At 47.8% G+C, this 26174-nt stretch overlaps 1 protein-coding gene across 2 annotated transcripts in view; it reads right to left on the bottom strand.

Annotated features, from left to right (window-relative positions):
* Positions 1-26174, bottom strand: part of CHAF1A (chromatin assembly factor 1 subunit A) — a 566913-nt gene that overhangs the window by 38847 nt on the left and 501892 nt on the right. For both annotated transcript variants that reach the window (XM_063915198.1, XM_063915188.1), the window contains one exon: positions 4280-4376. In XM_063915198.1, the coding sequence (XP_063771268.1) occupies positions 4280-4376 (97 nt within the window). The remainder of the gene's footprint in view (positions 1-4279; positions 4377-26174) is intronic.

The raw sequence follows: 26174 nt of genomic DNA, 5'->3' as shown, positions 1-26174 counted from the left end.
ATAGATATATATCACGTTTTAACACTCTTCACAGTGAGATCATCTTGTAGGAAATTTGCTAAAGCATTATTCCACTGTGACTTGTACCCCTGATGAAGTCCATAATGGACGAAACACGTTGGGTTTTATGAGATATAAATAGCATACACTGTTTCTGCATAAATGTGTATTGTGCTTATGGAACAACGTGTATGACAAATTTTAACGTGTATTAAAAATAATCTTTCTATCATTCCGGTTATGCTGGTTGGATTTTACTTTGAGTAATTATTTCAATTTTAATTATGCCATTGTATTTGTGCGCACTCTGAATATTTGTGTTATATATATATATATATATATATATATATATATATATATACACACACACACACACATATATATACATATAAACATACATATACATACACACCATACATATATATATCCTCAACATATGCTGAATAGTGCTGATTATAGGTACTGTATCTAACCAGCACTAATACCCCCTGTGCCTGTAGGTGCACTACTAAGCTTGGCTGGCCTCAATATACATATATATTTCCCCACAGCACTAACCCACTGCAGTGTCTAGCGCATGGACACAGAGTGAGGTGTTGTCCGCTCCTTACAGCAGCGGGGACATATTTGCTGCACATATTGTAAATCCTCCCCCACGTCCCACAGGCAGTGCTGCAGACAGTAGTTATGCTGGGCGGCGACAGCGGAAGCTGAACGCCTCAGGAGACAGAGTGGAGGCTGTCCACGGCCGGGAACAGAGGAGCGGGCGCCCTAACAAATGAGCGCTGGGGAGCGGTGACAAGGTCGGTACCCAGCAGCGGCAGAGAAACTGTACGTGGGTGGGCGTCCCCCGCTACAGTGAGCACCACACGGCCCCAATCCGGCTGCGGCAGCGTGAGCTGGCCATCGCGCCGGGACAGAGTGACAGCAGCCAGCAACCCCTGCAGCTCCGGAGCGGCGACAGCAGGGTCTGACCGCCGCGCGTGAGGGCAGCTTAGTGGAGCGGCGGCCGCAGGATCTGGCCGCAGCGCGTGAGGGCAGCTTAGTGGAGCGGCGGCCGCAGGATCTGGCCGCCGCCTTTATAACAGCAATATAGGGAGAGTGTGTAGGGTCTCTCTGCACATCCACAGCAGCGTATCTGGGGAGAGGGTGTTGGGCGCAACGCCTGTAACCTCCATAGTAAATACACAAACACATGGAGCGGCAGCAGCGTGAGCTGACCGTCCGCTTGTTACTCACCACACCTGCCGGGATTTGGAAGCAATGACGGGTCTTCTGTATAAGAGCCGTCCTGCTCCTGCAGCCATGGCTGAGTCAGCATGTGCTGATAAGGTCTATGGCGGGACTTCTCTGATAAGTGCCGACAAGCCTTATGCTGCGTATAGCAGCACACACACAGCCCCGGACCCACGCTTTTTAGTAAGGTGGGAAGGGACTGTGGTTGAAAAAGTGAAAAAATTAAAGTAAAAATAAAAATGAAACAAAAGTCCTGACAGACTCAGGAACATCTTGGGAGTATGGAGGTGACGGAGGGTTTAACATTTAAATATTTAAATGTGTCTCTCCCTACTAAAGCACAGTCCATATCCCAAGGGTACTCCAGTGACCCCTAGTGGATGAAAAAGAAAACACGGCTGGCTGAACATACAGTATATAGAACATCAGAAAAGGTCTCGATACACATACTGTGTCGGCACATTTTAAAACGTTTCATAATACAAAAGAATGCCACATTAAATTTTTCTGTGGGATAGAACAAGTTCTACCAAAGTTGAGAACTAGGGACTTAGAGAAGAGATTGGCAAAAGCAGAGATGCGTTGTATTTACCAACTAAAAACTCTGACTCCTAAAGTTCTAAATAGTGGGGCAGATGTATTAACCTGGAGATGGCATAAGGAAGTGATAAACCAGTGAAAAATGCACGGTGATACACGCACCAGCCAATCAGCTCCTAACTGTTAATTTGCATATTGGAGCTGATTGGCTGGTGCGTGTATCACCTTGCACATATCACTGGTTTATCACTTCCTTATGCCATCTCCAGGTTAATACATCTGCCCCAGTGTTTGAATTGCGATGTTTCCTTACTTGATATCCTTTTTTTTGCCTGTTTGAATTCCATTTATTATGTTTTTATGTCTTGAGTTATGATTAATTGTTCAGTATGTGTTTTATATATGCACTGTCACTTTAAGGAGTCCTACTTTTGTGTATAGAATGATGGTGGTATGCGTCAAACTAAAGATACTAACCGCAAATTTTACCCACAATTCTATATATATTTTTTTTTTAATATATATTCAGAGCCCATTTTAACTTATGTTTAAGGGTGGTACGCACCCGTGGAACGCAGGACAGCGCTGGGATGCACACACGCTTCCGGGTTACAGCATTTCCCCTTGAACTATAGGAAGCAAGAGGCGCCCATGGAACGCAGACCGGCGCTGGAATGCATACCGACTTCAGTCATATCCGCCTGGGACTCAGGAAATGGGACTCCATATACAGCTGCTCTGTTTTGTTCCTAATTAGGGTCCTTTTAAATGGAGGTTTGCGGGACACTTACCACACTTCTGACGAAGGATCCGCTGAGATCCGAAACGCGTTAAGCATGGACATTGGGACTTCCCGTTGGTGTGAACATCTGCTGGCGCTGTACGGTTGCTTTGGAGGGGTGACTGCAGATTCTGGAGCTGTAGCTGCTGATACCACATTGAACATCTGTGGGACTCCGGGAGAAACGTGCAGTGTTCCTGTATTTGCCACTGGGAATGTTTATATGTGATTTTTATCATTTGTCTTTGTATGTGCAACTTGTATTAAATGGTCTTGTTTTATCCAGACTACTGCACTATTATGGTTAACTTTGTGCTTCTCCCACTACTGCTGTAACAAGCATATGTGAGGGGGGCATGTATTATTGTTTCAGATCCTCACTCACTGAATGCAAGACGCTGGCATTTATATCTTTGAGCCACTGGAAAGAGAAGTTGGACTGTTCATACTGACTTTGAAACCAGCTCAGTATTTCAAACTAACCTTATTTATGTGGTTCATGTGGTGTGCAATCACTCATAACCCTTAGCAATCACTAGGGTGTTTTCTGCACATGTTTAGACAGGGAAGCGCAGACTGAAACACATTTTTTCTGTTTTACTTATTGTAGTCTTGCGGAGTGTTGGATTAACATTCCTTATGTGTTTTTCTGCTGCATATCCCTGTTTTTAACAGCGCACATCTATAACAAAAAAGTCTTTGTGCAACTTTTCTGTCTCGGCACAGGTTACTATTCCCAATTGTAGTCCACGTGGATGGTAAAGTTTTAAAAAGTTGGAGAAAATAAAAAAAAAAAAAAAAGTTAAAAAAACTTGTGTCGACCATTGTCATGTCGACTTTTTGGCATTTACATGTCGACCTTTTGACCCCGTCAACCTAATGCATGTCTACCATAAGTGGTCGACCTATTGACTGTAGACCTTTTTACTGTAGGTCTATAGACCGGATACCATTTATTCTGCATGACTTAATTGAAACAGTGACTGTTAGCCCTGTCCAAACAAGCCACATGAGGGTGAATAAGGGAGAACCGCAATTGATGGCTACCATCACTCAGACGCTGCCAAATTATTAATTAACCTTTCCATTCATTATAAAATGCATAAAAGTAATGAAGTGTTATATGCTAGTGAACACTTTTTAAATATCTACCTATTACTATGACTCCAATTTGTCATTCAATTATTTGTATGCAGACCTTATCTGCATATACAGATGTGTCTTCTTACATCCTTGCTGCAGTCAAGCTAAACAGGCCTTGAAGTCGCGACATGCCGTGGCGGGACTATGTAGCTCTGAGCGTCATTTTCTGCGAAAAAGCGCCTTAGATGCAAAGTAATGTAATAGGACACACAAGCAGCTTCTTCTGATTAAAATGATATGCAGCGTGCCTGTAGTCTGTGTGAAATTTTGTCTATATCTGCATCCGAAATGCTACGTTATAGCATAGCATTGTGTATGCAAATACAGTTGCAGTCACACACAGAATATAGGCATGCTACATATCACTTTAATCGACACAAGCTGCTCGTGCCTTCTATTACATTGCGTATAACACATTTTAGTGGAAAACCGTAAAGGACGCTCAGCGCTACAAAGTCACATAGCACTAATGTGTTATGTGACTTGTAGCGCACAAAGAAAAGATGTAAGAGGACTCATCTGTAGGTTTTCTAATAGCCGATGACACTATAAATCAAATAAAGGTAATAAATGATAAACCTTTTCTGCTCTGTACTTCCACAATATCGCATTCATCCTCCTCATCTGCATCTTCTTCAGTATCAGCCTGGAAACCGTCTGTCTCTGTTGCTTCTGCCTGCAGAATAAACAAAACATGTTGCAAATAATTGAGAAAATAGATTTCCAGCATGTGGTAATCAGTACAGATCCAAATTTACCTCTCATACCTAGTTACTGAAGATACAAGTTAATCGCAGCTGTTTTATTCACAAAAGTTACGCAGAGTAGAAAAAAAATGAACAAAATAAATAAATAAAACCCCGATTTTAATTACCTACCGGTAAATCCTTTTCTCATAGACCGTAGAGGATACTGGGGTTCCATTTAGTACCATAGGGTATAGATGGGTCCACTAGTAGCCATGGGCACTTTAAGAGTTTAATAGTGTGGGCTAGCTCCTCCCTCTATGCCCCTCCTACCAGAATCAGTCTAGGAAACTGTGCCCGAGGAGACGGACATACTTTGAGAGAAGGATATAAAAGGATAGTGTTGAGATTCCGAACCAGCACACACAAGAGGAAAGCTACGCTAACCCAACTGAAAAATGGAACAGCTGAACCAACCATACTTAAAGTAACAGTGTAGGAAGAACGAAGCACCAGACAGGCGCCCAGTATCCTCTACAGACTACGAGAAAATGATTTACCGGTAGGTAATTAAAATCCTATTTTCTCTTACCTCCTAGAGCAGTGTTTTGCAACCACTGTGCCATGGCACACTAGTGTGCCCTGAGCAGTCTCCATGTGTGCCCCCATAGAAGCAGAGCCAGGCCAGTCAGTGTTTTGCCGCTACTGAGGCCCTGGGACGATCAATATTGGCGGATTTAGTGGCTGCACAGCCAGTTCTAAGTTTGGGCACAGGCAGTGTTGGGCTTTTCGGACCTTCCCAGATCTGGCTCAGGCGTTACCTATGAAGAAGCTGCAACATGACATCCTAGGACACGCAACTGCACCATGCATCACCATTAAATTTGAGTGTGCCTTGGCAATATTTATATCTTGTTCAATGTGATGCGAGTTGTAAAAGGCTGTAAATCTCTGTCCTAGAGGACACTGGGGTTCCATTTAGTACCATGGGGCAGGGGTGTATCTACCTATTGGCCAGGATGGCACTCGCCAGGGGCGCCAGGCAAGGAGAGGGCGCTGCCTGGCTGTGCCACCCGCGGCCAGAGGGTAGAAAAGCAGTACTGTCAGACTGTACCTGGTGAGAGTCTGTTACTGCTGGAGTGGTGCTGGTGTCCAGCAGCACAGCACTTGTAATCAGACTCAAAATAAACTACAGCTCCCAGCAGCCCTTGTTGCTGGGAGTTCCCGGCAGCAAGGGCTGCTGGGAACTGTAGTTTATTGTGAGTCTGATTACAAGTGCGGTGCTGCCGGACACTAGTCTGATCACTAGTGCAGTGCGGTACGCGGTGCTGACGGACAATGGCGTCGCGCCGGCAGTAACAGACTCTACCAGGTACACAACAATTGTTATATAGCACAGTGCTATAGATCTATTTGTTGTTGAAGATAATAAAAAAGTGTCAGTGTTTGGGAGAAGGGACTGTAGTACCTGGAAAACGAAACGATTTTCATGCATGTTAGATGTAAGTAATAAGTAAGCGAAAACTTTAACTTGTTGAGTGTAATAAAGAAAATACATATCTTACCTATTATAAGGCCATGTTCAAGGAAATATATATCAGTTAATTGTATAATTGATCATTTTATCTTGGAAGTGATGGCACCCTGATGTTTTTTTCTAACAGGAAGCACTTCTACCATCCAACTAATGGTGTTTGGTTAATGGCTGGGTCCCTTTGAGGCTCATCTCACTGCATCTCATTAGCATTTCATTCAGGATGCAGTCAAGATGCTGGCGTTTGGCATCCCGGCGGTCGGAAAGTGGACGCCAGCATCCCGAAACTGCTCGGAATGCTGATGCTGGCATCCCAACATAGATAGCGATGCAGAATGCCAAAATCCGGATCGAGTTGGTGCCAAAGTCTCCACTGGCAAGCCACATGGGAGGGTTAGGGTTATGCTGCGAGGGCGGGAGGGTTAGGCTGCAAGGGTGGGAGTGTTAGGGATAGGCTGCGAGGGCGGGAGGGCTAGGGTTAGGATTAGGAAGGGTGGGTTAGGGTTAAGCACCACTGAAGAGGCTTTTGGAGTGGGGGGGGGGGGGGGGGGTTTAAGGTCAGGCTGTGGGAAAGGTGGGTTAGGGGGGAGGGTGGTGTAACGTAAATACGAGACACTACTGTGCGGCATAATTTGAACTGAAAGTACGATTGTGTCCACGCCCTTCCCCCACAAGACCATGCCCCATTTCCAATACTCACACCTTATTCCAGCCCCTTACTTTGCCAGGGGCGCTCAGACCCCTAGATACACCCCTGCCATGGGGAAGTTCCAAAGCTCCCAAACCGGGTGGGAGAGTGCTGAAATTTCTTCAGAACTGATTGGCCTCTGAGGACCTTCAGTTTGGTCAAAGTATCAAACTTGTAGAACTTAGCAAACGTGTTCGAAGTAGCTGCTCGGCAGAGCTGTAAAGCAAAGACACCGCAGGCAGCTGCCCAAGAAGAACCCACCGACCTAGTAGAATGGGCCTGTACAGATCTTGGAACCGGCAAGCCTGTCGTGGAAAAAATCTGCAGGATAGCGAGCCTGATCCAGCGTGCAACTGACTGCTGAGAAGCAGGACACCCAATGTTACTGGGATCATAAAGAACAAACTGTGCGTCCGATTTTCTATTGTGGTTCTGTGCTGTTCTCTTTAGAGACACCTTCAAAGCCCTTACAAAGACTTTGAAATAGCAGAGGTGTCGGTAACCACCAGAACCACAATAGGTACGCTGTTTTGAAACGCCGACACCACTTTAGGAAGAAATTGCTGACAAGTTTTGAGTTCAGCTCTATCCTCATGGAAAATTTAATAGGGCTCGTGAGACAACGCCCCCAGCTCCGACACAGGCGTCACCGAAGACAAGGCCAACAGTGTGACGGTCTTCCACGTAATATATTTCATGTCTACCTTTGGTAATGGTTCAAACCAGTTCAATTGGAGTAACTGCAACACCAAATTGAGATCCCAAGGCGCCGTGGGAGGCACAAAGAGGTTGGATGTGCAGAACACCTTTCAAGAACGTCAGGGCCTCAGGGAGAGAAACCAATTGTTTCTGAAAAAAAATGGATAAGGCTGAAATCTGGACTTTTATGGAGCCCAGCCGGAAGCCCACATCCACACCTGCCTGCAGAAAAGCAGGAAACGTCCCAGATGAAATTCCACCGCAGAATAATTTCTGCTCTCACACCAAGAGACGTATTTCTTCCAAATACGACGGTAATGTCTAGACGTTACCCCCTTCCTGGCTTGGATCATAGTCGGAATAACCTTGTCAGGGATCTCTCTCCTGGCTAGAATCAGCCGTTCAACTTCCATACCGTCAAACGTAGCCACGGTAAGTCTTGATAAACGAACGGGCCCTGTTGCAGAAGATCCTCGCAAAGAGGTAGAGGCCACGGATCTTCAAGAAGCATCTCTAGAAGGTCCACGTACCAAGCCCTTCTTGGCCAGTCCGAAGCAATGAGTATTGCAGGAACCTTTTCCCTTATTCTTTTGAGAATTCTTGGGATCAGAGAAAATGGAATACACACGTACACCATCTGATAGGCCCATGGAGTCGTCAGAGTGTCTACCACCACTGCCTGTGGGTCTCTCGACCTGGAACAATACCGCTTGAGCTTCTTGTTGAGACGAGAGACCATGTCGATTTGCGGATATCCCCATCGACGTGTCAAGCACCTGGACACTCTCGGGTGAAGGCCCCACTCCCCCGGGCGCAGGTCATGTCTGCTGAGGAAGTCTGCTTCCCAATTATCTACTCCCGGAGAGAAGACCGCTGACAACACCACAGCGTGTTTTTCTGCCCAGTGAATTCTTGACACCTCTGACATTACCGCTCTGCTTTTCGTTCCGCCCTGTCTATGTACGTTACTGCCGTCACATTGTCCGACTGGACCTGAATGGCCTGAACTTGAGGATATGAGGCCTGCAGAAGGACGTTGTATATGGCCCTGAGTTCCAGAATATTTATTGGAAGGACGACTTCTTGACTTGACCATCTTTCTTGAAACTGCACTCCCGGGTAACTGCTCCCCAACCTCTGAGGCTTGAGTCTGTGGTTAACAGAATCCAATTCTGAATACCGAACCTCCGACCCTCATCGAGGTGAGAAGTCTGTAGCCACCACAGAAGGGAGATCCTGGCTTTTGGCAACAGACTGATACTTTGGTGCAAGTGAAGATGCGATCCGGACCATTTGTCCAATAGATCGAGCTAGAAAGGTCTTGCGTGAAAACTTCCGTATTGAAGTGCCTCATAAGAGGCCACCATTTTCCCCAGAAGGTGAATGCATAGATGCACCGATATCCGGGTGGGCATCAGGACATCCTGAACCATTGACTGGATTACTAATGCCTTTTCCAACGGAAGGAACACCTTCTGCGACTCAGTGTCCAGTATCATTCCCAAGAATGGAAGCCGCTGTGTCGACTCTAGGTGAGATTTCGAAAGGTTCAGAATCCACCCATGATCGAGGTACGAAATTATGTTCATTCCCTGTTTGCGGAGTAGATCATCATCTCTGCCATCACTTTGGTAAACACCCTCGATGCCGTGGAGAGACCAATTGGCAGAGCCTGGGACTGGTAGTGACAGTCCTGCAGTGCAAACCGTAGATAAGCCTATTGAGGACGGCCAGATCAGAACGTGAAGGTACGCATCCTTGATATCCAGAGACACTAGGAATTCCCCCTCCACCAGACCTGAGATAACCACTCTCAGACTCCATCTTGAATATGAATACTTAAGTACTTGAGGTTTAGAATCGGCCTTACCAAACTGTCCGGTTTCGGTACTACAAACAAGTTGGAATAGTATCCCTTGTTTCTCTGACGTCCTAGTGGATGCTGGGAACTCCGTAAGGACCATGGGGAATAGACGGGCTCCGCAGGAGACTGGGCATTCTAAAAGAAAGATTGGGTACTATCTGGTGTGCACTGGCTCCTCCCTCTATGCCCCTCCTCCAGACCTTAGTTAGAATCTGTGCCTGGCCAGAGCTGTGTGCTCCTAGTGGGCTCTCCTGAGCTTGCTAGAAAGAAAGTATTTGTTAGGTTTTTTATTTTCAGTGAGATCTGCTGGCAACAGACTCACTGCTTCGTGGGACTGAGGGGAGAGAAGCAAACCTACCTGCTTGCAGCTAGCTTGTGCTTCTTAGGCTACTGGACACCATTAGCTCCAGAGGGTTCGAACACAGGGCCTGACCTCGATCGTCCGTTCCCGGAGCTGCGCCGCCGTCCCCCTTGCAGAGCCAGAAGGAGATAAAATCGTCGGCAGAAGACTCCGGTCTTCATTAAGGTAGCGCACAGCACTGCAGCTGTGCGCCATTGCTCCCACTGCACACCACACACTCCGGTCACTGTAGGGTGCAGGGCTCTGGGGGGGGGGGGGCCCTGGGCAGCAATAAGATTACCTTTTGGCACATTATGCACATAATACAGTCTGGAAAACTGTATATGTGCAAAACCCCCCGCCATTAAGATATACAAAACGCGGGAGAAGCCCGCCGCTGAGGGGGCGGGGCCTTCTTCCTCAGCACACCAGCGCCATTTTCTCTTCACAGCTCCGCTGGAAGGACGCTCCCCAGGCTCTCCCCTGCAGTATCCAGTACAAGTAGGGTAAAAAAGAGAGGGGAGGCACATACATTTAGGCGCAAATAAGATATAAGCAGCTATTGGGAAAAATCACTCTGTATAGTGTAAATCCCTGTGTTATATAGCGCTCTGGTGTGTGCTGGCATACTCTCTCTCTGTCTCCCCAAAGGACTTTGTGGGGTCCTGTCCTCAGTCAGAGCATTCCCTGTGTGTGTGCGGTGTGTCGGTACGGCTGTGTCGACATGTTTGATGAGGAGGGTTACGTGGAGGCGGAGCAAGGGCAGATAAGTGTGGTGTCGCCCCCGACGGGGCAGACACCGGATTGGATGGATATGTGGGAGGTCTTAACAGACAGTGTTAACTCCTTACATAAAAGGTTCGATGACGCAGCAGCCTTGGGACAGCCGGGATCTCAGCCCGCGCCTGCCTGCCCAGGCGTCTCAGAGGCCATCAGGGGCTCATAAACGCCCGCTAGCTCAGATGGCAGACACAGATGTCGACACGGAGTCTGACTCCAGTGTAGATGAGGATGAGACAAATGCACAATCTACAAAAGCCATCCGATGCATGATTACTGCAATGAAAAATGTATTGCACATTTCTGATATTAACCCGGTTACCACCAAGAAGGGTATTATGTTTGGGGAGAAAAAGCAGCCAGTGACTTTTCCACCATCTGATGAATTAAATGAATTGTGTGAGGAAGCGTGGAGTTCCCCCGATAAGAAACTAGTGATTTCTAAGAGGTTACTGATGGCGTACCCTTTCCCGCCAACGGACAGGTTACGTTTGGAAACATCCCCTAGGGCGGACAAGGCGCTCACACGCTTATCAAAAAAGGTGGCACTGCCGTCTCAGGATAAGGCCGCCTTAAAGGAGCCTGCGGATAGAAAGCAGGAAGCTATCCTGAAGTCTGTGTATACACACTCAGGTACTATACTGAGACCTGCTATTGCTTCAGCATGGATGTGTAGTGCTGCAGCCGCATGGTCTGATTCCCTGTCAGACAACATTGATTCCCTCGACAGGGATACTATTTTGCTAATCATAGAACATATCGTCGTCTTATATATGCGGGATGCACAGAGGGACATTTGCCTGCTGGCATCTAGAATTAATGCAATGTCCATTTCTGCCAGGAGAGTATTATGGACTCGGCAGTGGACAGGTGATGCTGATTCTAAAAGACACATGGAGGTTTTGTCTTATAAGGGTGAGGAATTGTTTGGGGACGGTCTCTCGGACCTCGTATCCACGGCAACAGCCGGGAAGTCAACTTTTTTTTACCTCAGGTTCCCTCACAGCCTAAGAAAGCACCGTATTATCATGTACAGTCCTTTCGGCCTCAGAAAGGCAAGCGGATCAGAGGCGCATCCTTTCTGCCCAGAGGCAGGGGTAGAGGAAAGAAGCTGCACCAGGCAGCCAGTTCCCAGGAACAAAAATCCTCCCCCGCTTCCTCTAAGTCCACCGCATGACGCTGGGGCTCCACAGGCGGAGCCAGGTGCGGTGGGGGCGCGTCTCCGAAACTTCAGCAACCAGTGGGTTCGCTCACAAGTGGATCTCTGGGCTGTACAAATTGTATCTCAGGGATACCAGCTGGAGTTCGAGGCGACTCCCCCTCGCCGTTATCTCAAATCAGCCTTGCCAGCTGCTCCCAGAGAAAGAGAGGTAGTAATGGCGGCAATTCACAAGCTGTACCTCCAGCAGGTGATAATCAAGGTTCCCCTCCTTCAACAGGGACGGGGTTACTATTCCACAATGTTTGTGGTACCGAAACCAGACGGTTCGTTGAGACCCATTCTGAATTTAAAATCCTTGAACCCTTATACAAGGAAGTTCAAGTTCAAAATGGAATCGCTCAGGGCGGTAATTGCAAGCCTGGAAGAGGGGGATTTTATGGTGTCACTGGACATCAAGGATGCTTACTTGCATGTCCCCGTTTACTCACCTCACCAGGAGTACCTCAGGTTTGTGGTACAGGATTGTCATTACCAATTCCAGACGTTGCCGTTTGGTCTGTCCACGGCACCGAGAGTATTTACCAAGGTAATGGCCGAAATGATGATACTCCTTCGGAAGAAGGGAGTTATAATTATCCCGTACTTGGACGATCTCCTTATAAAGGCGAGGTCCAGAGAGCAGTTGTTAGTCAGCGTAGCACTTTCTCGGGAAGTGTTGCAAGAGCACGGCTGGATTCTGAATATCCCAAAGTCGCAGCTGATTCCTGCGACGCGTCTGCTCTTCCTGGGCATGATTCTGGACAAAGAACAGAAGAAGGTGTTTCTCCCGGTGGAGAAGGCCCAGGAATTGTCATCTCTGGTCAGGGATCTCCTGAAACCAAAACCGGTGTCGGTGCATCACTGCACGCGAGTCCTGGGAAAGATGGTGGCTTCTTACGAAGCAATTCCCTTCGGCAGGTTCCATGCAAGGATCTTTCAGTGGGATCTGTTAGACAAATGGTCCGGATCGCATCTTCAAATGCATCGGTTGATCACCCTGTCCCCAAGGGCCAGGGTGTCTCTGCTGTGGTGGCTGCAGAGTGCTCATCTTCTCGAGGGCCGCAGATTCGGCATACAGAACTGGGTCCTGGTGACAACGGACGCAAGCCTCCGAGGATGGGGGGCAGTCACTCAGGGAAGGAACTTCCAAGGACAGTGGTCAAGTCAAGAGACTTCACTACACATAAATATACTGGAACTAAGGGCCATTTACAACGCCCTAAGTCAGGCAGAGCCCCTGCTTCAAAACCAACCAGTGCTGATTCAATCAGATAACATCACGGCGGTCGCCTATGTAAACCGCCAGGGCGGCACAAGAAGCAGGATGGCGATGGCAGAAGCCACAAGGATTCTCCGATGGGCGGAAAATCACGTGCTAGCACTGTCAGCAGTGTTCATTCCAGGAGTGGACAACTGGGAAGCAGACTTCCTCAGCAGGCACGACCTCCACCCGGGAGAGTGGGGACTTCATCCAGAAGTCTTCACGCAGATTGTAAACCGTTGGGAACGGCCACAGGTGGACATGATGGCGTCCCGCCTCAACAAAAAGCTAAAAAAATATTGCGCCAGGTCAAGGGACCCTCAGGCGATAGCTGTGGACGCACTAGTGACACCGTGGGTGTACCAGTCGGTTTATGTGTTCCCTCCTCTTCCTCTCATACCCAAGGTACTGAGGATAGTAAGTAAGAGAGGAGTAAGAACTATACTCGTAGTTCCGGATTGGCCAAGAAGAACTTGGTACCCAGAACTACAAGAAATGATCTCAGAGGACCCATGGCCTCTGCCTCTCAGACAGGACCTGTTACAGCAGGGGCCCTGTCTGTTCCAAGACTTACCGCGGCTGCGTTTGACGGCATGGCGGTTGAACGCCGGATCCTAGCGGAAAAGGGCATTCCAGATGAAGTGATTCCTACGCTGATAAAGGCTAGGAAAGACGTGACAGCACAACATTATCACCGTATATAGCGAAAATATGTTGCTGGGTGTGAGGCCAGGAAGGCCCCTACAGAGGAATTCCAGCTGGGTCGATTCCTGCACTTCCTACAGTCAGGAGTGACTATGGGCCTAAAATTAGGATCCATAAAGGTCCAGATTTCGACCCTATTTTCTTTCAAAAAGAACTGGCTTCACTGCCTGAAGTTCAGACGTTTGTTAAGGGAGTGCTGCATATTCAGCCCCCTTTTGTGCCTCCAGTGGCACCTTGGGATCTTAACGTTGTGTTGGATTTCCTGAAATCCCACTGGTTTGAGCCACTTAGGACCGTGGAGCTAAAATATCTCACGTGGAAAGTGGTCATGCTATTGGCCTTAGCTTCGGCCAGGCGTGTGTCAGAATTGGCGGCTTTGTCATGTAAAAGCCCTTATCTGATCTTCCATATGGACAGGGCAGCATTGAGGACTCATCCCCAATTTCTCCCTAAGGTGGTATCAGCGTTTCATTTGAACCAACCTATTGTGGTGCCTGCGGCTACTCGGGACTTGGAGGACTCCAAGTTACTAGATGTAGTCAGGGCTTTGAAAATCTGTGTAGCCAGGACGGCTGGAGTCAGGAAAACTGACTCGCTGTTTATCCTGCATGCACCCAACAAGCTGGGTGCTCCGGCTTCAAATCAAACTATTGCGCGCTGGATCTGTAACACGATTCAGCAAGCTCATTCTGCGGCAGGATTGCCGCATCCTAAATCAGTAAAAGCCCATTCCACAAGGAAGGTGGGCTCTTCTTGGGCGGCTGCCCGAGGGGTCTCGGCTTTACAGCTTTGCCGAGCTGCTACTTGGTCGGGTTCAAACACGTTTGCTAAGTTCTACAAGTTTGATACCCTGGCTGAGGAGGACCTTGCCTTTGCTCATTCGGTGCTGCAGAGTCATCCGCACTCTCCCGCCAGTTTGGGAGCTTTGGTATAATCCCCATGGTCCTTACGGAGTTCCCAGCATCCACTAGGACGTCAGAGAAAATAAGAATTTACTCACCGGTAATTCTATTTCTCGTAGTCCGTAGTGGATGCTGGGCGCCCGTCCCAAGTGCGGACTCTCTGCAATACATGTAGTTATTGCTTAACTAAAGGGTTATTGTTATGAGCCATCTGTTACTGAGGCTCAGTTGTTGTTCATACTGTTAACTGGGTATGGTTATCACAAGTTGTACGGTGTGATTGGTGTGGCTGGTATGAGTCTTACCCTGGATTCCAAATCCTTTCCTTGTTGTGTCAGCTCTTCCGGGCACAGTATCCTAACTGAGGTCTGGAGGAGGGTCTTAGTGGGAGGAGCCAGTGCACACCAGGTAGTCCTAAAGCTTTCTTTAATTGTGCCAGTCTCCTGCGGAGCCCGTCTATTCCCCATGGTCCTTACGAAGTTCCCAGCATCCACTACGGACTACGAGAAAATAAGAATTTACTCACCGGTAATTCTATTTCTCGTAGTCCGTAGTGGATGCTGGGTACTCCGTAAGGACCATGGGGAATAGACGGCTCCGCAGGAGACTGGGCACACTAAAAGAAAGATTTGGTACTACCTGGTGTGCACTGGCTCCTCCCTCTATGCTCCTCCTCCAGACCTCAGTTAGGATACTGTGCCCGGAAGAGCTGACACAATAAGGAAGGATTTTGAATCCCGGGTAAGACTCATACCAGCCACACCAATCACACCGTATAACTCGTGATATTTAACCCAGTTAACAGTATGAAATACAACGGAGCCTCTCAACAGATGGCTCAACGATAACCCTTTAGTTAGGCAAAAACTATATACAAGTATTGCAGACAATCCGCACTTGGGATGGGCGCCCAGCATCCACTACGGACTACGAGAAATAGAATTACAGGTGAGTAAATTCTTATTTTCTCTGACGTCCTAGTGGATGCTGGGGACTCCGAAAGTACCATGGGGATTATACCAAAGCTCCCAAACGGGCGGGAGAGTGCGGATGACTCTGCAGCACCGAATGAGAGAACTCCAGGTCCTCCTCAGCCAGGGTATCAAATTTGTAGAATTTAGCAAACGTGTTTGCCCCTGACCAAGTAGCAGCTCGGCAAAGTCGTAAAGCCGAGACCCCTCGGGCAGCCGCCCAAGATGAGCCCACCTTTCTCGTGGAATGGGCTTTTACTGATTTAGGATGCGGCAATCCAGCCGCAGAATGCGCCAGCTGAATTGTGCTACAAATCCAGCGAGCAATAGTCTGCTTAGAAGCAGGAGCACCTATTTTGTTGGGTGCATACAGGATAAAAAGCGAGTCAGTTTTCCGGACTCCAGCCGTCCTGGAAACATACATTTTCAAGGCCCTGACTACGTCCAGTAACTTGGAATCCTCCAAGTCCTTAGTAGCCGCAGGCACCACAATAGGTTGGTTCAAGTGAAAAGCTGATACCACCTTAGGGAGAAATTGGGGACGAGTCCTCAATTCTGCCCTATACATATGGAAAATCAGATAAGGGCTTTTACATGACAAAGCCGCCAATTCTGACACACGCCTGGCCGAAGCCAAGGCCAATAACATGACCACTTTCCACGTGAGATATTTGAGATCCACGGTTTTAAGTGGTTCAAACCAATGTGATTTTAGGAAACTCAACACCACATTGAGATCCCAAGGTGCCACAGGAGGCACAAAAGGGGGCTGAATATGAAGCACTCCCTTTACAAAAGTCTGAACTTCAGGTAGTGAAGCCAGTTCTTTCTGGAAGAAAATCGACAGAGCCGAAATCTGGACCTTAATGGAACCCAATTTTAGGCCCATAGTCACTCCTGACTGTAGGAAGTGCAGAAAACGACCCAGCTGAAATTCCTCTGTAGGGGCCTTCCTGGCCTCACACCACGCAACATATTTTCGCCAAATGCGGTGATAATGGTTTGCGGTTACTTCTTTCCTGGCTTTTATCAGCGTAGGAATGACTTCCTCCGGAATGCCCTTTTCCTTTAGGATCCGGAATTCAACCGCCATGCCGTCAAACGCAGCCGCGGTAAGTCTTGGAACAGACAGGGCCCCTGCTGTAGCAGATCCTGTCTGAGCGGTAGAGGCCATGGGTCCTCTGATAACATTTCTTGAAGTTCCGGGTACCAAGCTCTTCTTGGCCAATCCGGAACCACGAGTATCGTTCTTACTCCTCGCCTTCTTATTATTTTCAGTACCTTTGGTATGAGGGGCAGAGGAGGGAACACATAGACCGACTGGTACACCCACAGTGTCACTAGAGCGTCCACAGCTATCGCCTGAGGGTCCCTTGACCTGGCGCAATATCTAGTTTTTTGTTTAGGCGGGACGCCATCATGTCCACCTGTGGCCTTTCCCAACAGTTTACCAACAGTTGGAAGACTTCTGGATGAAGTCCCCACTCTCCCGGGTGTCGGTCGTGTCTGCTGAGGAAGTCTGCTTCCCAGTTGTCCACTCCCGGAATGAACACTGCTGACAGTGCTAAGACGTGATTTTCCGCCCATCGGAGAATCCTTGTGGCTTCTGCCATCGCCATCCTGCTTCTTGTGCCGCCCTGTCGGTTTACATGGGCGACTGCCGTGATGTTGTCTGATTGGATCAGTACCGGCTGGTTTTGAAGCAGAGGCCTTGCCAGACTTAGGGCATTGTAAATGGCCCTCAGTTCCAGAATATTTATGTGTAGGGACGACTCCTGACTTGACCAAAGTCCTTGGAAATTTCTTCCCTGTGTGACTGCCCCCCAGCCTCGAAGGCTGGCATCCGTGGTTACCAGGACCCAGTCCTGTATGCCGAATCTGCGGCCCTCTTGAAGATGAGCACTCTGCAGCCACCACAGTAGAGATACCCTGGTCATTGGAGACAGGGTTATCAGCCGATGCATCTGAAGATGCGATTCCGACCACTTGTCCAAGATGTCCCACTGAAAGGTTCTTGCATGGAACCTGCCGAATGGAATTTTGCTTCGTAAGAAGCTACCATTTTTCCCAGGACTCGTGTGCAGTGATGCACCGATACCTGTTTTGGTTTCAAGAGGTCTCTGACTAGAGATGACAGCTCCTTGGCTTTCTCCTGCGGGATAAACACTTTTTTCTGTTCTGTGTCCAGAACCATCCCCAGGAACAGCAGGCGTGTGGTAGGAACCAGCTGTGACTTTGGAATGTATAGAATCCATCCGTGCTGTTGTAGCACTTCCCGAGATAGTGCTACTCCGACCAACAACTGCTCCATGGACCTCGCCTTTATAAGGAGATCGTCCAAGTACGGGATAATTAAAAACTCCCTTTTTTCGAAGGAGTATCATCATTTCTGCCATTACCTTGGTAAAGACCCTCGGTGCCGTGGACAGTCCAAACGGCAGTGTTTGGAATTGGTAATGGCAATCCTGTACCACAAATCTGAGGTACACCTGGTGAGGATGGTAAATGGGGACATGTAGGTAAGCATCCTTGATGTCCAGGGATACCATGTAATCCCCCTCCTCCAGGCTTGCAATAACCGCCCTGAGCGATTCCATCTTGAACTTGAATTTTTTTATGTATGTGTTCAAGGACTTCAAATTTAAAATGGGTCTCACTGAACCGTCCGGTTTCGGTACCACAAACAGTGTGGAATAGTAACCCCGTCCTTGTTGAAGTAGGGGCACCTTGACTATAACCTGCTGGGAATACAGCTTGTGAATTGCCTCTAGCACAGCCTCCCTGCCTGAGGGAGTTGTCGGCAGGGCAGATTTGAGGAAACGGCGGGGGGGGGGGAGACGCCTCGAATTCCAGCTTGTACCCCTGAGATACTACTTGAAGGATCCAGGGATCCACCTGTGAGCAAGCCCACTGATCGCTGAAATTTTGAGGCGGCCCCCCACCGTACCTGGCTACGCCTGTGGAGCCCCCGCGTCATGCGGTGGACTCAGAGGAAGCGGGGGAAGAATTTTGATTCTGGGAACTGGCTGACTGGTGCAGCTTTTTCCCTCTTCCCTGTGCAGAAAGGAAGCGCCTTTCTGAAGCCGAAAGGACTGTACCTGATAATACAGTGCTTTCTTAGGCTGTGAGGAAACCTGAGGTAAAAAATTTTCTTCCCAGCTGTTGCTGTGGATACGAGGTCCCAGAGACCATCCCCAAACAATTCCTCACCCTTATAAGGCTCTATGTGCCTTTTAAAGTCAGCATCACCTGCCCAGTGTCGGGTCTCTAATACCCTCCTGACAAAATGGACATTGCATTAATTCTGGATGCCAGCCGGCAAAATATCCCTCTGTGCATCCCTCATATATAAGACGACATCTTATGTTCGCAATATAGTATCCCTGTTTGACAGGGTTACAGACCACGCTGCAGCAGCACTATCTGCAGGTCTCAGTCTAGTACCCGAGTGTGTAAATACAGACTTCAGGATAGCCTCCTGCTTTTTATCAGCAGGTACCTTCAAAGTGGCCGTATCCTAAGACGGCAGTGCCACCTTTTTTGACAAACGTGTGAGCGCCTTATCCACCCTAGGGGATATCTCCCAGCGTAACTTATCCTCTGGCGGGAAAAGGTACGCCATCAGTAACTTTTTAGAAATTATCAGTTTCTTATCGGAGGAACCCACGCTTTTTCACACTTCATTCACTCATTGGATGGGGGAACAAAACACTGCCTGCTTTTTCTCCCCAAACATAAAACCCTTTTTTTAGTGGTACTTGGGTTAATGTCAGAAATGTGTAACACATTTTTTATTGCCGGGATCATGTAACGGATGTTCCTAGTGGATTGTGTATATGTCTCAACCTCGTCGACACTGGAGTCAGACTCCGTGTCGACATCTGTGTCTGCCATCTGAGGGAGCGGGCGTTTTTGAGCCCCTGATGGCCTTTGAGACGCCTGGGCAGGCGCGGGCTGAGAAGCCGGCTGTCCCATAGCTGTTATGTCGGTTAATACCTTCCACCTATCCATCCACTCTGGTGTCGGCCCACAGGGGGCGACATCCCATTTATCGGCAACTGCTCCGCCTCCACATAAGCCTCCTCATCAAACATGTCGACACAGCCGTACCGACACACCGCACACACACAGGGAATGCTCTGACTGAGGACAGGACCCCACACAGCCCTTTGGGGAGACAGAGAGAGAGTATGCCAGCACACACCAGAGTGCTATATAATGTAGGGATAAACACTATCACTGAGTGAATTTTCCCCAATAGCTGCTTGTATAAACAATATTGCGCCTAAATTTAGTGCCCCCCCTCTCTTTTTAACCCTTTGAGCCTGAAAACTACAGGGGAGAGCCTGGGGAGCTGTCTTCCAGCTACACTGTGAAGAGAAAATGGCGCCAGTGTGCCAAGGGAGATAGCTCCGCCCCTTTTTCGCTGACTTTTCTCCCGCTTTTTTATGGATTCTGGCAGGGGTAATTATCACATATATAGCCTCTGGGGCTATATATTGTGATTATTTTGCCAGCCAAGGTGTTTTTATTGCTGCTCAGGGCGCCCCCCCCAGCGCCCTGCACCCTCAGTGACCGGAGTGTGAAGTGTGTATGAGGAGCAATGGCGCACAGCTGCAGTGCTGTGCGCTACCTTGGTGAAGACTGAAGTCTTCTGCCGCCGATTTTCCGGACCATCTTCATGCTTCTGGCTCTGTAAGGGGGACGGCGGCGCGGCTCCGGGAACGAACACCAAGAACGGGTCCTGCGGTCGATCCCTCTGGAGCTAATGGTGTCCAGTAGCCTAAGAAGCCCAAGCTAGCTGCAAGCAGGTAGGTTCGCTTCTTCTCCCCTTAGTCCCTCGTTGCAGTGAGACTGTTGCCAGCAGGTCTCACTGTAAAATAAAAAACCTAACATATACTTTCTTTCTAGGAGCTCAGGAGAGCCCCTAGTGTGCATCCAGCTCGGCCGGGCACAGAAATCTAACGGAGGTCTGGAGGAGGGGCATAGAGGGAGGAGCCAGCGCACACCAGGTAGTACCAAATCTTTCTTTTAGTGTGCCCAGTCTCCTGCGGAGCCGTCTATTCCCCATGGTCCTTACGGAGTCCCCAGCATCCACTAGGACATCAGAGAAATAGAGTTACCGGTGAGTAAATTCTTATTTTTGCCGATGAGGTGGAACTGGGACAATGACCCGAGTCAGCACCAGTTTTTGAATGGCGTCCTGTAAAGTTATACTTGCCTCTTGTGAAACTGGTAAGCCTGATTTGAAGAATCTGTGAGGTGGGAGCTCTTGGAACTCCAGTCTGTAGGCCTGGGAAATAAGATCTATGACCCAGGGATCCTGGCACGAACTTGTCCAGATGTGACTGAAAATTTTTAGCCGGACTCCCACCTGCCAGTCTTCCAGGCATCGCGGTCCACCATCATGCTGAAGGCTTTGAGGAAGCAGAGCTGTCCCTGAGAACCAGCAGGTGCTGGTTTGTGTGGTTTACCTCTCGCACCTCTGGTGGCTGTAGAAACACCTCTGGATTTGCTCTTAAACTTGGCCGTCCGAAAGGACTGTAAATTTGAAGCTGAGTAAGCTTTCCTAGCTAGGGGAGCTGCGGAAGGAAGATATGTAGACTTACCCGCAGTAGCTTTGGGGATTCATTTGTCTAGTTCTTCTCCAACTAAGGCCTCTCCTGTGAATGGTAGACATTCTTCGCCTTACCTGGAGTCAGCAACAGCAGTCCACTGGCATAGCCACAAGCCCCTGCGTGCTGACATTGCCATGGCCATTGTGCGTGCATTAAGCAAACCTACAGTATCTTTTATGGCTTCCAAAATTAAGTTTGCAGAGTCCTGTATATATTGCAGGAGTAAAACAATCTCCCCCCTAGGTAAGGAATCTAACCCCTCAATTAGGTTACCTGACCATTTAACAATGGCTTTTGTAACCCACGCACATGCAATAGTGGGTCCATGGGCCACCCCAGCAGCTGCGTACGAGGATTTGAGAGTAGTCTCAATTTTACGATCAGCCATGTTTTTCAGGGAGGATGCACCAGGGACAGGCAACACTATACTCCTTGACAGCCTGGATACCGATGCATCCACTATCGGTGGATGTTCCCATTTTTTCCTATCCTCAGGAGGAAAAGGAAAATATGAGAGTAACCTTTTAGAGAAATGAAATTTCCTATCAGGATTAACCCATGGTTTTTCAAACAAGGTATTCAATTCTTTTGACACAGGAAAAGTGACTGATAACTTCTTTTTAACATTAAAATAAGATTCCTCACACACCTCTGTCATATCAGAAATTTGCAGAACGTCTTATAGTTTCTAGAAGAACATCTATTCCCACTCCTTCTGTATCCACCTCCCCCTCCTCCATCTCTGACCCTTCAGCATCAGACATGGGCCATGACATGACATGACATGGGCCAGAGTTCGCTTTGTGGACAAATGGTAGTGGACCGAGACTCTGGTTTGGAGACTCTGTTCATATCTCATCCACAGACTGTCTTAAGTATTGCGTCTCTTTCTGATCACGGGACAATTTAGTAGAAATATTGGAAATCATTCCTGCAATGTAATTCAGGCCTGCTAGCCTGAGAAGGTGCACTACACCGAGTACATAGTAACATAGTATCTCAGGTTGAAAAAAGACAATTGTCCACCGAGTTCAACCTATTTGTGGTCTCCTATGGTCTTTAGTAGTAGTGAGCACCCTGGGGTAGAGGAACACTCCGCCATACATGAAACATACTCTTTGCCTGACATAATGTAAATGTGACAGCACAAACACAGGAAAGGTAAAAGCACAATTAACCCACAAACAGCCCTTCCAGGGAGACAGTATTTTAGAGCCAGCCCACAGCACCCTTATCGCTAATGCCAAGCTTAGCCGGGTCGAAAACTAAGTACCCAGATTGGGGGCTTAGCACCCTAATATCGCTTCATCCCTGCTATGACCCCCTGGTACCGCTGAGGTAATCTGGAGTCACACTGGAGGAGCTGCGCATCCCTGTCAGTCAGCATTTGTGTCCACTGCAGAGAGGAAATGGTGCTGGTGAGCTGCTGGATGCTCTCATAGGTGAAGCCCTGCCCCTTCAATGGCGCGCAGTCTTCCCGCTTTTTTTTTTTTTAATACTAGCTGAGGAAATTTTTGTGCTTAAATTGGAGTAGAACCATTTTAAGGCTATGTTTGCCAGTTTGTGCACTGTGTACAGTGTACCGAGACGCAGTTGTGTACTATGTCTGGACACGCCATCCTCCACTGTTAGAAGCCGTGCGTCCCCATACCCTTGTGCTGCCATAATGGCCGGCGACCCGCTAGCTGGGACACCGGCTTAGTACTGACCACTCATCTTTCTTCTGGCTCTGTTAGGGGTGGCGGCATGGTGCGGGAATGTATGCTCACCGTGGTGGGGCTTGCAAATAGCTCCCTCAGAAGCTAGTGTCCTGTCAGCGGGGAACAGGACCATTAAGCCTTTGGGAGGTTGCCGGCCTCCTAAGTCCCACGAAGCAGGCAGGCTGGTGCCAACCAGTCATGCCTGAAAATAACAAACCGAAAAATAAATGCAGAAAACGCTTCAGGAGCTTCCATTAAGTGTGACCGACTCCTCCGGGCACATTTTCTAAACAGAGTCTGGTAGGAGGAGCAAGAGAGAGAGGAGCAAGCCCACACTATCAAATTCTTAAAGTGCCCATGGCTCCTAGTGGACCAGTCTATACCCCATGGTACTATATGGAACCCCAGTATCCTCTAGGACAGTACTTTTCATCCACTGTGCCGTGGCACACTAGTGTGCCCTGAGCAGTCTCCAGGTGTGCCGCCATGTAAGCAGAGCCAGGCCCGTCAGTGTTTTGCTGCTACTGAGGTCCTGGAACGATCAATACTGGTGGGTTTAGAGGTTACGGAGCCAGTTCTAATTTTGGGCCCGGGCAGTGTTGGGCTCTTCTGGATTTCTCAGATGTGGCTCAGGCGTTACCTATGGAGAAGCTGCGACATAACATCCTAGGACACGCAACTGCACCATGCATCATTAGATTTGAGTGTGCCTTGGCAATATTTAAATCTTGTTCAGTGTGCCGCGAGTTGTAAAAGGTTGAAAATCTCTGCTCTAGGACGTAAGAGAAATAACACCACCACACTAATAAGTTACTGGTTTATGGTCTGGTACTCTGCCCCTCTCTCAGGTGCAGTGTGACTCATAGAATATTAAAGTCCAACAAATATAGACTCTACAGGTTGAGTATCCCTTATCCAAAATGCTTGGGACCAGAGGTATTTTGGATATGGGATTTTTCCGTATTTTGGAATAATTGCATACCATAATGAGATATCAAGGTGATGGGACCTAAATCTAAGCACAGAATGCATTTATGTTACATATACACCTTATACACACAGCCTGAAGGTAATTTTAGCCAATATTTTTTTATAACTTTGTGCATTAAACAAAGTGTGTGTACATTCACACAATTCATTTATGTTTCATATACACCTTATACACACAGCCTGAAGGTCATTTAATACAACATTTTTAATAACTTTGTTTTATACACAAAGTTTGTGTACATTGAGCCATCAAAAAACAAAGGTTTCCCTATCTCACTCTCACTCAAAAAAAGTCCGTATTTTGGAATATTCCGTATTTTGGAATATTTGGATATGGGATACTCAACCTGTATAAATATTCAAACATACTGATTGAATTAATAAATGTGCAAGGAATCTGGACCTTACTGAAACCATAAATTATAAGCTCATTAATCACACTTGGCACATTAAACTAGAAACTATACCATCTTTACAAGCAGTCATTTGGGTATTGTCTGTATGACTGTTTTTAACTTCATTTATTCTAGCTACTGAGAGACAAACATACCCAAGACTTATCTGCATGAGAGAACATTTCTATTAGTTTCATTTGGCATGTATGTAAAAATGCTCTCACATTTGAAAATACAACAATTTTTAAATGATGGACTGTGTGTAGCAACAATAATAAACTGAAACGCTAATTAGCGGCTATAAACTTAATCTGTGATAGTTACTTTACCAATGGAAAATGAATAATTCAGGTACAAAAACAATCTTAACAAATGATGTCTTGAGGCATTAAAAGGGAAAAACAAAACTTGATTTTTGAAATGCTGTTAAATATTCTCAGAATTATTTGGGGAATACTGGAACACTGGGGTGTAGCAAGTTGTTAGAGGAGTTTGGCCACTTTCACATGCACAACTTTAAATACCCCAATATATACCAAACGGCTGCTACTCATGTCAATTTTTTTAACAATTAACAAAGCATGAGAAAAAAAAAAAGAAAAAAAAAAATGTGTAGGAGGAGACAAGCGAAACCATTGCCAAACAACAACAAAAGACCGTACATGAAACAGGTTGCGTTAATATAACCTGACCGCCGGTCACAATACAGATGCCGGGTTCCCGGCATCGGAAAATCCCGGACGGCATGCCGACCAACAGGGACTATTCCCACTAGTGGGTGTCCATGACATCATACTGAGCCTGGAAGAAGCTTCGTTGAACACCTCCGGGTGGAGGCCCTACTCTCCTGGATGGAAATAGTGTCTGCTGAGGAAGTCTGCTTCCCAGTTGTCTACTCCCGGAATGAAGATTGCCGACATCACCACCTTGTGTCTTTCTGCCCAGAGGAGGATTCTTGACACCTCTGACATTGCAGCCCTGCTATTCGTTCCGCCTTGTTGGTTTATGTAGGCCACTGTGGTCACGTTGTCCGACTGCACCTAAACAGCCCGATCCTGTAGAAGGTGTGCTGCTTGCAAAAGGCCGTTGTACACGGCTCTTAGCCCCATGATGTTTACGGAGAGAAAGGATTCTTGATTTGACCACCTACCTTGGAAGGTTTCCCCCTGTGTGACTGCTCCCCAACCTCTTAGACTTGCATCTGTGGTTAGAAGGATCCAGTCCTGCACTCCGAACCTTCGGCCTTCCTGAAGGTGTAGTAGTTGTAGCCACCAGAGGAGCAAAATCCTGGCTTTCGGTGACAGACGTATCCTCTGGTGCATATGTAGGTGAGATCCCGACCACTGGTCCAAGATATCCAGCTGAAAGGATCGAGCATGAATCCTTCCGTACTGCAGAGCCTCATAGGAGGCAACCATCTTCCCCAGAAGGCGGATGCACTGATGAACCGATACCCGGGCAGGTTTCAAGACATTCCGGACCATTGTTTGAATCACCAATGCTTTCTCCACTGGAAAAAACACCCTCTGCACTTCCGTGTCTAAGATCATCCCCAGGAAAGACAGCCTCCTTGTCAGCTCCAGATGAGAGTTTGGAAGGTTCAGGATCCAACCGTGCTCCTTGAGCAGTTATGTCGTGAGAGCAATGGATCTCAACTTCTCCCTGGACAAAGCCTTGATCAGGAGATCGTTACAATACGGAATTATGTTCACCCCCTGCATGCGGAGAGCCATCATCTCCGCCATCACCTTGGTGAAGACCCTCGGTGCTCTGTAGAGGCCAAACGGCAGTTACTGAATCTGATAGTGATTGTCTAACAGTGCAAACCTGAGATATGTCTGATGCGGCGACCAAATGGGAATGTGGAGGTACGCATCCTTGATGTCCAGGGACACCAGGAACCATCCCTCCATCAGTCCTGAGTTGACAGCTCTCAGAGACTCCATCTTGAATTTGAACTCCCTGAAATAAGGGTTCAAAGATTTTAAGTTCAGAATTTCCAGTACCGAACCATCCTGCTTCGGTACCACGAAAAGGTTTGAATAGTAACCTTTGTTCCACTGATGAGGCGGAACTGGAACAATGACCTCGGACACCACCAATTATCGGATAGCTTCCAGAAGAATTGTTCTGTCTGCCG

The sequence above is a fragment of the Pseudophryne corroboree genome, chromosome 1, assembly GCF_028390025.1.
Source record: "Pseudophryne corroboree isolate aPseCor3 chromosome 1, aPseCor3.hap2, whole genome shotgun sequence".
Classification (NCBI taxonomy): Eukaryota; Metazoa; Chordata; class Amphibia; order Anura; family Myobatrachidae; genus Pseudophryne; species Pseudophryne corroboree.
The sequence above is the reverse complement of the archived record's forward strand: the minus strand, read 5'-3'. Positions and strand labels throughout refer to the sequence as shown.